This window comes from Elephantulus edwardii, unplaced genomic scaffold, assembly GCF_000299155.1.
Source record: "Elephantulus edwardii isolate Elephantulus edwardi_28Jun2011 unplaced genomic scaffold, EleEdw1.0 scaffold00006, whole genome shotgun sequence".
In the NCBI taxonomy this organism is placed as follows: Eukaryota; Metazoa; Chordata; class Mammalia; order Macroscelidea; family Macroscelididae; genus Elephantulus; species Elephantulus edwardii.
The window spans coordinates 27723375-27736444 of NW_006399756.1; the positions used below are offsets into that span (position 1 = coordinate 27723375).

The window sequence follows — 13070 nt, forward strand, 5'->3', positions numbered from 1 at the left end:
CTCTCATTTGTTGTTGCAGTGACTGTTGTTGGGCACTTGGCCAGGAAATTGTGACTCCTCCAGGGGAGGAGGAGTTAGGGATAAAGTTCACCATGGCCAAAGAAATTCTATTCCAAATGGATTTATGTGGAGCGACAGTGATATCCAATGACAAGTTAAATTAGACACAGAGGTGTTTTCTCCACCACTGTCTCAGAAGATACGTACTGTTGAGGGACCTGCTTCAGATTAAATCCTCTCTTTGAAGTTAGGTCAGAATCACACACAGAGAAATTACACTAGGGACCTTGAGAAGACTTTTGTTATGTGACTTCAAGAATTAAGTGATTCACATAGTTTGCAAACGGCAACCAGTGACAGATGAGGTAATGCTGCTTTGAATTGTGAGTTAAATCTCAAAATCATTGAGTTTGCTACTTTAAAAGTTTCCAATTTCATAGATTGCATGCTCTTTCTTCCTTAAGGACATGAGAATAGTAGATCCCTGCTCTTGAAGCCCATTATATTAATAGTCTTGTTTTTATGGCTAGTGTCTGTACTTAGGTGGTTAGAATTTTTTCATATTTCATGCCTTACTGCAGTGGGATGTGATAATAAACGCTGCTACATTTGTCTGCCTGGTTTTATAGTGTTGTGTCTCAATGGCAGTGGGGTTTATGTGTATATGTGTATGCGCATGTGCAAATCCCTCCTAGAATTTCTTTTGTTAATGCTCTAATCTGTGTCTTGTAAATGACTTAGTGTGTAGGAATTTCTGCTTGTATATTAAGGTTGGATGCTTGGTTCAGTCATACTTTTGAGAGTGGTGACTTTGTACTTGAAAGCAAACAACAAAATTTAATTTCAAAAGTATCATCATGCTCTGGAAGATAAAGGAGGAATATATTCCATTGGTTAATAATTTAGAAAAGTGACCCAAATAAACTGACACCGACAAAGGTACAGCAAATGTCCTGGGACCAGGAGAAAAACTGTTGATTCCCTTATGCAGCTGATCTCTTTTTTTGTTTAAATGCATGATGGAGTTTTGAGTCAGTTACATTTATGACCTCAGTGAAGAATAATTAACTTGGCCAGATTGGTTTCTATATCTTGGAGACGTGATGCTTCTGATTTCTGTGCTGAAGTGAGTGCATGCTTTGAACATTGAGGGGTTCGTTATCTTTGTAAACCTTAGCATGTGTAGTTTGGGCTTATTGCCGTTCTCTGTAATGCAGCTGTCCCATTTTGTCATTCTAGCTTTGCATATGCATTTTAGATGTTTGCACAATGCATTAGAATTCCTTCCTTCAGTGCCCCTCCCTCGATGTTTTCTAGCATAGTTTAGGGAATGAAAATGAGAATTTGTGGCGGAATTTGTTTCATAAATCTCATAATAGAACTAAATTAGAGGAGTGGTGATTTTCTTTTTCAGGTTCGAGAATTGCTTTTCTGGGATTATGGAATTAAAGTGAAAAGATAAAGCCACCTTGGTTAGGAGATCTTTATAGAAAAATCTATTATTTCCTGATTTGGGATATATCTGTAAAGTGTTATCTTTCCTTGAAGCACAGCATCTAGGGATATTTGTGCCTATATGTTGATTGAATAGTTCAAGTGACTTAAGAGGAATTTGATAGATATTTAGCACTCATTATTTCTACAAAAACAGGGAAATGTCCTCTTCTTAAAATCTGTAATTCTCAAGAGTTTGTAGTTAAGTTACTAAAGATAAACTGTGATCTTTATGTCCTTGAAAAATCTTTGTGGCAATGCAGGATTATTTTATCTTCTGACCAATCAAGAAACTGGGTCTTCTATGTACCCTTAATTATTTTAGTTATTTCTGATACCAGCTAGTGTCTTTCTTCTGTTAGAATCAGAGCTATTTCTTTTAGTATGTGGTTCTATGTAGCTGTCTCCTGAATTACATCACAAAGAAGAACAATCTTCCCCATTTCATTCTTGCCTGCCACGCCATAGAACATGTCAGCCGTGTCAGCTGTTTGGCCATTCATCAGAGATTTGATCTGGTTGGCCCCTTCACCCCATTGAGTCTGCTGAAAAGCCCAGGCTTCAGTGGTAACCTTTCATTTCTAGAGTGAGAACTGTTGCTCTGCATCTTTCATCCTTGTGCTTGCAAAAGGATTTATGTAACTGTGAAAAGAGGTGATAGTAAAATAGATTTACTTAAAAGCTGAGTGAAGTCTGATGAAGTGGTAGGTGATACACTTGGACTATAGGGTATTTAAAAAAAGAATAATGTTGAGTAGATGCCATGTGTTCTTTAGATTCTTTTCTTTCATCTGCCCGTTACTCTCCCCTGTTCAATCCATACTAACACAAAATAAGTTTTCAAAAGACCAGATTTTCTTAGGGAAAGGAAGAAGCATAAATATTTTGTGTAATATGCCTTTCAGGAACTAAGAGTTGAGTAAATGATCTGTCTTAGAAGTGCAACCAGAATGTTCCTTAGAAACGAGGATCTCAAGACTTCATCTCAAATACTTTTGGGCATGTTATCAGGACGAGCTCATCCCTGGAGAAGGACGTGTTGGAAAAATAGAGTCAGCGAAAGCGAGGAGGCCCTTCAGTGGGATAGATTGGCACAGTGACTGTCACAGTGGGTTTAAGTACAGCAGAGATTGTGAGGATTACGAGGATTGGACAGCGTTTCATTCTGTTTGTACATAGGGTCATTATGAGGCACAGCTGACTCAAGACCCCTCACAACACTAACAAATGCACAGAGGGCCGCTCTGAGTCAGGTGGCTCGGCGGCACCTAACAGTGGTGTAATGTGCACAGCAGCTATGCACAGTGCATTCCGAGAGAGCAAATGATTTTCAAATTCTTCAGAGAAATAAGAGAGATTAACAGTTCTGAATTCAAGGACCTGTTAATTTTAAATCCTTGGTTAAAATATATTTAAGCAAGCATTTGAAAGTTTATCTTCATTACTGTGTATGTTTTGAGGTGAGAGCAAATGTTTTCTATTGAGATAAAAAAACAAAACAGTGATTACTTTGATTAATTTGTTTCCCGACGTAAGCAAGTGGAGTATTTAGCTTTTTATGTGCTTATTTATAAATAACCTATTCCATTGTCTTCATAAGGGAACTCTGGTGGCCTAGTGGTAAAGGATTGTGCTGCCAGTCCAAAGGCAGGCCGTTTGAATCTGCCAGCTGTTCTGAGGGGCAGTTCGAATCTGTCAGCTGCTCTGAGGGAGAAAAAGAGGCAGTTTCATTTTAGGCAGTTTACAGCCTCTGAAAACCCAGTGCAGGGTCATCTATGAGTTGGTTCTGACTTGATGGTACATAGCAATAACAAACACTGTCTTTATGGAGAGTATAAAGCTTATACAGATTTGTTGTTGGTTACCATCGAGTTGGCTCTAGCTCATGGTGGCCTTTGTCTAACAGAGTGTAACACTGTCTGGTCTATGCCATCTGTCTGATAGTTACTATATCTGAACACTTTCCGACTAGTTGAAGGGACTAATTTTCCAGGACTCTTACTAGATAATACTTTGTTGTCATCCATAAATTTTCCATTGGTTGATACTTAGTACGTGACTAGGCCTTTCATCTTAATCTGGAAGCTCTGCTAAAACCTGCCCAGCGTAGTGATCCTGCTGGCGCTGTAAATACTGGTGATGCAGCTTCCAGTGTCCACAGCATACAGACCACCACAGTGTGGTAAGCAGATTGCTGGGTAGTGGATACCCAAATTGCGCCTTTAAATATCCAAATAAATACCACCGAGAAGAGTTAACATTTTCTCCTTGCATCCATGGCACCTAACAATGTGTGGAGTCTCCCACATCACCCAGTGTCCTCATTCTTCTTTTGACCTAGACCATTTATGGAGAAGTTCAGGGAAGGCTTCATTCTTCTAACAAGTTTCCACGGTGGTTGTGATTCTGAGGCATAGAGATTAAGATCTGCTAATCTGTGTTATTTTAATTTATCATCATCACTCATGAAAGGCAAGCAAAGAAAAGTTTGATAATAAGAGGATAAAGATCCATTTGTAGGTTTGGCTACCACACTTCGTATCCTGTAAAAAGGATATACTTAATTTAATAATGATTGAAATTTACCCCAGAACACTGTCAGAGTGATGATTTAGCAGACTAGGCTATACTCAGTTTTCCCAGTGTCTTCATGGTAATCTTTTTGATATTTGAATTTGATATTTTATTTCCTCCTTAACAATCTGATTACTTGTTCTTGCCTGAAGTAGAGAGTTTAAACTTTTTTACGTTCCATGATTTTGATCCTTGATTAACTTTAAAAAAAAAGTTATAACTCATATCCCTTTCTTCCCTTGCTCCTCTTGAAAACCTCCTTTTAGCAAAACAAAACTTGAAACTCCCCAGCTCCTGCCACGATAAAGTATTTGTAATTCCCTGTAAGCCATGACCTTGCTTGGTTCCTCTGAAAGGATAACCTTTCTTGCTTTGTCCTGCTGAAAAAGTTCTACTAATTGTTGAAGATTCAGCTCAAACTGAGCTCAGTCTCCTCATAAACAACTCTAGACGACTAATGCTTTGCTCCCATCATTCTGTAGCACTTACTGACTTGCTGGACTGACTGACTTTTCAATCTTTCTTCTAGGCTGAGTTCTTCAAAGATTTGTTGTTGCTGTTAGGTGCCATCGAGTTGCGTATGATTCGTAGAGATTCCATGAACAACAGATCTGAGCCCTGTCCTGTCCTGTGCAGTCTTCACCGTCTCTGACACACTCAAGCCCATCGTAGCAGTCACTCGGTCAATCCATCTGATTGGGGGGGGTTCTCCCTCTCTTTTGTGAGCCCTCCACTATTCCAAGCATGATCTGCAAGAAATAACCTCTCCTGACAATATGCCCAAGGTCTGTAAGAAGAAGTTTCACCATTCTTGACTCCAGAGAGCACTTCTGACAGTCCATGGGATCTTTAGTATTCTTCACCAACACCACACAACTCAGACATCAGTTCTTTTTCTGTCCACTTTATTCATTGTCCAGCTTTCAGCTGCATAGAGAGTACATGGGAAGAAAACCACGACCTGAATCAAGTACACCTGTGTCCTAAAACTAGCTCCTGACATCCTCGCTCCTCAGTAATTTAGAGAAGTTTCTGACTGCAGATTTCCCCAACGCGGTATGTCTTCTGACTGATTTCCTGACTGCTGGTACCAGTGTGTTGATTATAGATCCAAGTAAGATGAAATTGTTGACAGTTTCAGTCTTTTCTCTAGCTATCATGATGTGGCCTGTAGATCCAGTGGTGAGAATTTTTGTCTTGATGTTGAGATGTAATCCATCTTGAAGGCTGTATGTAGTCTTTGATCTTTTACAATAGCATTTCAAGTCAAACTTGTGTCATCTGTCATACACCGGTTTTTGATGAGTTGTCTTCTGATTCTGATGCCACGTTCCTTCTCTTAAGAGTCCAGCTTCTTCGGGTATTTGCTTACCATACAGATTGAATAGATACGGAGAAAGGGTGATACACACCCTTCCTGATTTTAAACCATGTAGTGTTCCTTTATCTGGACAACAACCTTTTGGTCTCAGTATAGGTTTCTCATGAGCACAACTAAGTGTCCTTGGATTCCCATTCTTCTCAGTGTTAACCATAATTCACTATGGTCCACACAGTCAGATACCTTTGTATAGTCAGTAAAGCCCAAGAGACATTTTTTGGTAGTCTTTACTTTCAACTAGGATCCACCTGACATCAGCAGTGATATCCCTGTGTCATAACCTTTTTTAAACCCACTTTGTACTCTGGCAGTTTTTTTTCAATGTGCAGCATATTCTAGTTGGTTTGGGATGATCCTCAGCAATATTTTGCTTACATGTGATATTAATGATATTATTAAAATATTTCCACATTCTGTATGATCACCGTTTTGGGGAATGGGAACAAATACGGATCTCTTCCAGTCAGTTGACCAGGTAGCTGTCTTCCAAATTTCCTGTCAGACTGGTGAGCATGAGCACGTTTAGGCCCGGATCTGTTAGGAAAACCAGAAACTGTCAAAAATGAAACAATGAATGAACATTGGCATTCTGGGCATTGGTGAGATCAGATGGACTGACTTTGGTCACTTTGAATCAGATAATGTACTATTCCAGGGTTGAAAAAAGGAAGAATAGTGGTGCATTAATGATTGAAAAGATAATTTTAAGTTCCATATTGAAATACAGTGTTGTAAGTGATAGGATACTATCCAGATATATACAAGGAAGGCCTGTTAAATAGAAAACTGTTATTCAAATATAGGTACTTACATACTACAACAGTCTGGTACAAAGGGTGTATTGCAGATTGAGCTGGGGCATGGGGGAGAAACGGCAACAATGAATGAAAGAAAAACATCTGTTGTCAAGGACCTCTCCAAAAATTTAAAGAATAAGTACCTAAGTTTAAAGATTAAGATATGCCTGATTTAAGCGAGGGTATTTACAATTGCTTCTTATGCATATGAAAGTTGAATAATGAGTAAAGATTACAGAAGAAGAAAAAAAAAAAAAGAAAAAACCCGCAATATATACTCACCAACAACTGAAGCCAACAGGGACCAAATTGAAGATTTTTGCCAAATTTTGTAGTTATCAAAGGCAGAAATTATTAAAAATATTACGTCTGAGAGAGAAGATAACTCTTTTGCTTACTGTTATATCACATTATCTGGCATATGGTAGTTACTCAGTAGATATATTTGCTATATGACTATTTATGTGCAGCTTCTTGCCAGTCGGCTACCAAGCTCCCAAGAGGAACTTGAGTAATTTTTATTATGCATTTTAATATTAATACTTAATAAGAATATCTACAATAATAACCAAGTGGTTTCATTACACTTAAGAACATTTGTGTGTGCCAGTGTTAATTGATAAATAATTTTTTTCCCCCCGCTTTCTCCAGGGTGTTTGTGAACCGAAGTTTGGCTATGGAAAAAATAAAGTGTTTCGGTTTTGATATGGATTACACACTTGCAGGTAAGTAATGATTTCTGACTGCTTAGTGGCTGCTCTCATAGTAGGTCCACAGTAGAAATTGAATAGACAGTTACTGATTTAGTGATATTTACTGACGAAGCACTTACTTTCAAGGCGCTTTCTTTGAATTTTAAATATGTAAGTCATCAGCTGTCCTACAGTTTAGCTCATGAGTTTGTACAGATAACTATAGAACATACTATATTACTTTATTTCACTTTCGAGACCATGGTAACAGTGATACAGTGGCATTTAAGATTAATGTGTGTATTTATCTGGGCATTTTTTTTTTGCTTTTACTCTTGTAAATTTTTCTTCAGGATATTTTATATCTCACTCTGACACAAAGTAAAACATTATTCGCCAAAATTTTTAATGTTATTATGGAAATTGTATTCACTTTTCATTGAAATGATTGCTTATATAAGAACGCGTTAAAGGCTTTTTACAAACTAGAATTGTTAGCTTTGTTCATGATCCAAGTCGTAAAAACACCAGCGCTGTGTTGTTTCTCACTTTCTGTCTCTTGACTCTGGGAAGGAATCAAAGTGTTTTAGTTAGTTGCACCATCTTTTCAGAATTTATTGTTTATATGAAAATATTTGCTGTCTGGTGAAAATGCCATTCAGTTTAAGAAGTCGGTGGGATGAAGGTTGAATTGCTTTCCTTGGCCTCTGCTTCACCAAACACAGCATCGTTTTCTAGTGCTTGAGTCCACCTTGTATCTGTTCCAAAAACACACAGGTCAGACAGAGCTCTTTTGTTATCTGGAAGATTGTCATTGGCTAAATTACCAGGCTTTTCTTCCTTCTATATCTTGGTCTGGAAGTTCCACTGAAATCTCTCCACCGTAGATGACGCTGCTCATATTTGAAATACCCGATACTGCATAATTTCCAACATCATAGCAACCTGTAGTATGACAAACTAATAGATGGGTGGTGAATATATGTGTATATATACTAGCACAGAACAAAACTTACTCCTTTATGAGTCCAACTCAAGGCCCTCCATCTGGTTTCTGAGGCTTTAAGTTTTTATGGTAGGAGAATGCCTGTCATTTTCCCATGGAGCAGTAGGTGGATTCAGTCTGCAGAACTTTAGACTAGCGACCTAACTGATTATACATTATGCCATTGAGTATATAGTCTTAGGTTTAAATTACCATTTCCAGCAACAACAGTGTAGAATGAGGTCATTATTTAAAGTAATGAGTCCCACCTACCTTCCCTCTCCCCCTTTTTAAACAAACCAACCGGGACTTGAGCACACAAAAGGGAGGAGGTCTTTGAAGTCGTCTTCTGGAGGTTATATACCTTATTCCAACAGCCATCACTTTTCAGAGCACATAGAAAAAACAGGCTTATTGACTTTATATTCACACCTGGTTTTCAGACTAGTATCCACTTGATTCTGAATAACTTGTGATTATTTAAAGAAGCAACCAAACCAACCTAGAAGTACTTAAACTCTTCATCAGAAAGAACTCTCAGTTGCCAGTTAGTCAACTCTGGCTCCTGGTGGCCCAGGTGTTTCAGGGTAGAGCTGTGATCTGGGGCTGGTTTGTAGGGAACGAATCAGCAGGCTTTTATTCTGAAGTGTCACCCTTTTGGTGAACATTTGTGCTGTTTGTACTACTCAGAAGCTCGCCAGAAATTTAATTTCTTCTTATTTAATCTAAGCTCTTGAATTTATTAACATAAGTGTATGACATTCTAATCCTTTTGATCTCTATAGACCTATAGTGATAGCCCTTTTTATTCCTGATATTGGTAACTTATGTCTATTTTTTATCTTCTCAGTTCAACAAGAAGTTCTGTCACTTATATTGATCTCTTTTCAAAAATTAGCTTTTGGGTTCAGTGATTTTTCTCACGTACCATTTTTTAAAAATGGTTTTTAAAAGAAAATACTTTATTGTAAAAAATATACAACAATTTTAATAGCCAGTTGTGAACAGTTTTGTCAGTAACTTATGTTGTTAATTGGGGCTGATTAAATTTGCGTATTATCCCTTGAGTAGTCTGGTACCTTCAAGTTAGAGAAAAATAAGGGAGATACCAAGAGAAGGGGAGGGATTATGAATAATAGAGAGGAGAACTACAAGGCAAGTTGAGGTCAGAGTTAGATACTTATAGGCAAGCTTGGAGACTGTTTGATGGGAGAATATATTTATTCATTTGAGTTAGTTTAATGCTATGACGGACCTTTTGTGTAAATGATGTCTCAGAAAGGTAACTTTATTTTTTGATGTTTTGGAATATGTTACATGTTCTGAAAATTACTAGAATTTGTATTTCAGCTTTTTAGAAAAATTACAGTAGGATCTAGGATATACATACATAAATATCTGTAATTTCTCATCAGAGGCTCCATTTTATTTAACCATGATAGTGCATTTACCCTTTCACTAGTATACAAATGTATGTGTAGTCTTGATTTCAGTATTCTGTGTGTCTTTATACTCTGTGTGTGTGAGAGAGAGAGAAAGGAGAAGGGAAAGAGAAAGATGGATGAGAGATATTAGGACCCCCTTTATGTCTAAATAGAATTTAAAAGTTCATGATTGATTATTCTTCTGTGTTCTAACATTCATAACACCACTAACAGCATTATGTTCTTATGTTATCTGAATTATAATCTCTGAATTCCTTGCTTCACACATTTAAGAGAAATGCCACTTAACTGTGTGAAGTGAAATTGATGGAGTGCTCTTGTTCATCTTTTTTCCTCCTATATGTTTTTATTTTAGAATTAAGGTAATTAAGAAAGGAATTCTGAATGTTTTTCTCCAGTGTTAGGTTGAAATATATTAAGTAGTTAATATAGTTGTTGTTACATGCTGTTGAGTCACTTGTGACTCATAGCGACCCTGTGTACAATAGCCCTAAAACTTGCTCTGTCCTGTGTCAACCTTATTGTCTCTGACACACCTACCCTCATTACCCCAGTCACTGAATCCGTCATCTCATCCAGGGTCTTCCTCTTTTGCACTGTCCCTCTACCCTTCTGAGCATGATGTTCTTCTCCATAGTAGATGTTATAACTAGCTAGTTCTCATCTTTGTATACTGCTATTATATTACTTAATGGAGGGAAGAATCCAGTAACCTTTTTTACTTGGTCTGGGGATGCGACATGGGATATAAAGAATTACTTTTATTTAAAATAAAATGGTTAGCACTAGTATAAAACTGTTAACTATCTCTGGAAAGGAGTCCCAGTGGTGCAAAGCTTAATTCCTTAGCTGCTAATTGATAGGTGGTGGTTTGAACCTTCCAGATCCAGGATAGAAGACATGCTGGTCTGCTTCTGGAGAGAGGACAACATAGGAAACCATATGGGACATTCTCTGTCACGTAGAGTCACTAGATAGGAATTGACTTGATGGCACAGCAACGACCACATTTATGAATTGGCTATTGTGGGAAGTGAGCCTGCGTGTCTGAGAGTCCTGGTGGCCTAGCCCACAGGGATCTGTTCACCTAACCCAAAGGCTGCGCAGACCTCTCTGGAAGTTCAGATCCAACACTGGCTCTGCAGGAGAAAGCTGGGCAATCTCTTCCTGTGTGGTTTACAGCCTTGGAAACTGGAGTGTCAACTATCAGTCAGTTTAGATTCAATAGCAGTGAGTATTCTGAACTGATTCATGGAGCAGCCAGTTAGGACCGAGATGAGATACTGGTTTTCAGAGTCAGAATGTAGTGAGATAGACTGCAGTGAGCCTTGTATTGATATTTCTGAGATACCTGGAAAGGATGTCACATCTCAAAGGGAAGTTATAAGGGCGCTCAGGTGCCCTAGTGGTAAGAAGCTGCATTGCAATCTCAAAGCATAGTCATGTTCTGGAATAGTTTATTTTTGAGAGAAGATGGATAATGGCTGTTGTGAAGTACTATTGAGTCAGAACTGACCCATAGCTGACCCTCCATTGGGTTTTCAGAGTTAGTAATTGCACAGGAAAAGATTGTCTTTCTCCCATGAATTAGCTGGTGGAGTCAGGCTACATTCCTTTGGATTAGCAGTGCAATTCTTAACCACTAGGCCACCCATACGCCCTGAATAATGGTTAGTGACTTAACTTTGTTGCACTGTATAGAGAAGCTGAACTTTATGAAGAAGAATGTAGCATTAGGATTGGAGGAAGACTCATCAACAACCTGAATTATGTAGGTGACACAACCTTGCTTACTGAAAGCGTGGAGGACTCGAGGCCCTTGTTACAGAGGATCAAGGACTACAGACTTCAGTATGGATTACATCTCAACATCAAGAAAACAAAAACCCAGGGCCAGTAGGCAACATCATGATAGATGAAGAAGAGGTTGAAATTATCATTGATTTCATCTTGCTTGGATCCACAACAGTACCTTTTGGTACTAGCAGACGGGAGATCTGGAGCTGTATAATGTTGATATCAGGGACCTCTCCAAAGTCCAAAGACCCCTCCCAAGAGCAATGATGCCAGTTTAAAGACTTAGAATTGTCTGGTTCAAGCCATAGTCTTTCCTGTTACCTGCTATGCATCCGAGAGCGGAACAGTGAATAAGGATGACAGAGAATAATTATGCCTTTGAGTTATGGTGTTTGAGAAGATTGCTGAATATCCTGTAGGCTGCCAAGAGGACAGACAGATATGTCTTCTTTTTTTTAAAAAAAAAATTATTCTTTTTTTTGTGTTTACTGTCAAATCAGATCTGACTGGTACAGGAGGAGATTATCTCTCCTTCTCCAGCAGAGCATCTGGAGAACAAACAGATATGTCTTGGAGAAAGTGCAGCCAGAGTGCTCCTTGGAGGCAAGGATGACAAAAGTTCACCTTACATACTTTGGTCTTGCTGTTAGGAAAGGCTGTTCCATGGAGAAAGACATCATGCTCAGAAAGATGGAGAGTCAGTGAAAGAGAAGACCTCAATGAGATGGACTGAGTCTGCATCAGTGGACACAAGTGTGTCAGGGATGATAAAGATGTTGCAGGTTAGGATGGGGCTCAGATCTGGTCTCTGACTTGTACTCAACTCAACGGCACTTAATAACAACAAACTTTGTCTACATTTGTTCTGAGGAAATGACTACATAAGACTTCTCAAATTTTGTCCTTTCTCTCCAGTTTCATTGTGGACAATATGTATAACTATTTTATAGAAAGAATAAAAGACAGAATCTAATTTTGGCAATTTAAGCTCTTTTCCATAAGACAGAACCTCTGTTTTCAGTTTTATAGAGAAAAGCACGCCCCTCCCCTAACCAGAACTCAAACTTATTGCCATCAAATAAAATTCTGACTCATAAGCACCCTGTGGACAGAGTACAATTACCTCATGGTGCTTCCAGGGTTATAAATCTTTATGGAAACATTGCATCATCTTTCTATCAGGGAGCAGCTGGTGGGTTGAACTGCCCACTCTTTGGTTCATAGCCAAACACTTAAATCTCCTTTTAGAAAAAGGCCGAGAAAGGTATTTTTTGGGGGGGGGAGGGGTCAAGGGAGAAGTGTATAATTTTTTTTTCTTTTTTAAACTTTTTTTCCTTTTTTTAAATTTTATTATTTTTTGCGTGTACCGTCAAATCAGGTCTGACTGGTACAGGAGATTGCCCCTCCTTCTCTAGTAGAGTGTCTGGTGGATTCAAACTGCATACTTCTGGGCTTGTAGTGCAGCTTCTTGCAACTAGGCTACCAGAGCTCCCTTGTTTTTTATTTTTTTAAAAGAAAATAGTAGTTCATCTTAATAAATTAGAATATTTGCTGTGAATAATCCTGATGTTTTGAGAATCGTGTATTTTATGTCATATCTTGAAGTTGATAGAATTAGTGGTGAAAATAATCTTCATTTGTCAGTAATAAATGAGGTAGGGAATAGTTGAGACAAGAATCTATATAAGTGAACTCTAGGAATATCAAACTATATTTGTAATGACTCTATATTCTATACTTTTCCTAAAGTAGATTATGCAGGCCTTTGGTACAAAGATGTTAAAAGGGGCATGGGAAGTAGAGTTGAGTTGTTTTTGTTTGTTAAAAGAGAAACTGATAACAATAGTTTACAATAATTTCCCTTCATTACATGTGAGTCATGTGAGCGCGAGAACACAGTCTATC

The 13070-nt window shown here is 38.2% G+C and overlaps 1 protein-coding gene across 1 annotated transcript in view; it reads left to right on the forward strand.

The window, feature by feature from the left end:
• Positions 1 to 13070, forward strand: part of NT5C2 (5'-nucleotidase, cytosolic II) — an 85356-nt gene that overhangs the window by 36055 nt on the left and 36231 nt on the right. Inside the window, exon 3 of the mRNA XM_006879969.1 lies at positions 6898 to 6971. Within this exon, the coding sequence (XP_006880031.1) occupies positions 6898 to 6971 (74 nt within the window). The remainder of the gene's footprint in view (positions 1 to 6897; positions 6972 to 13070) is intronic.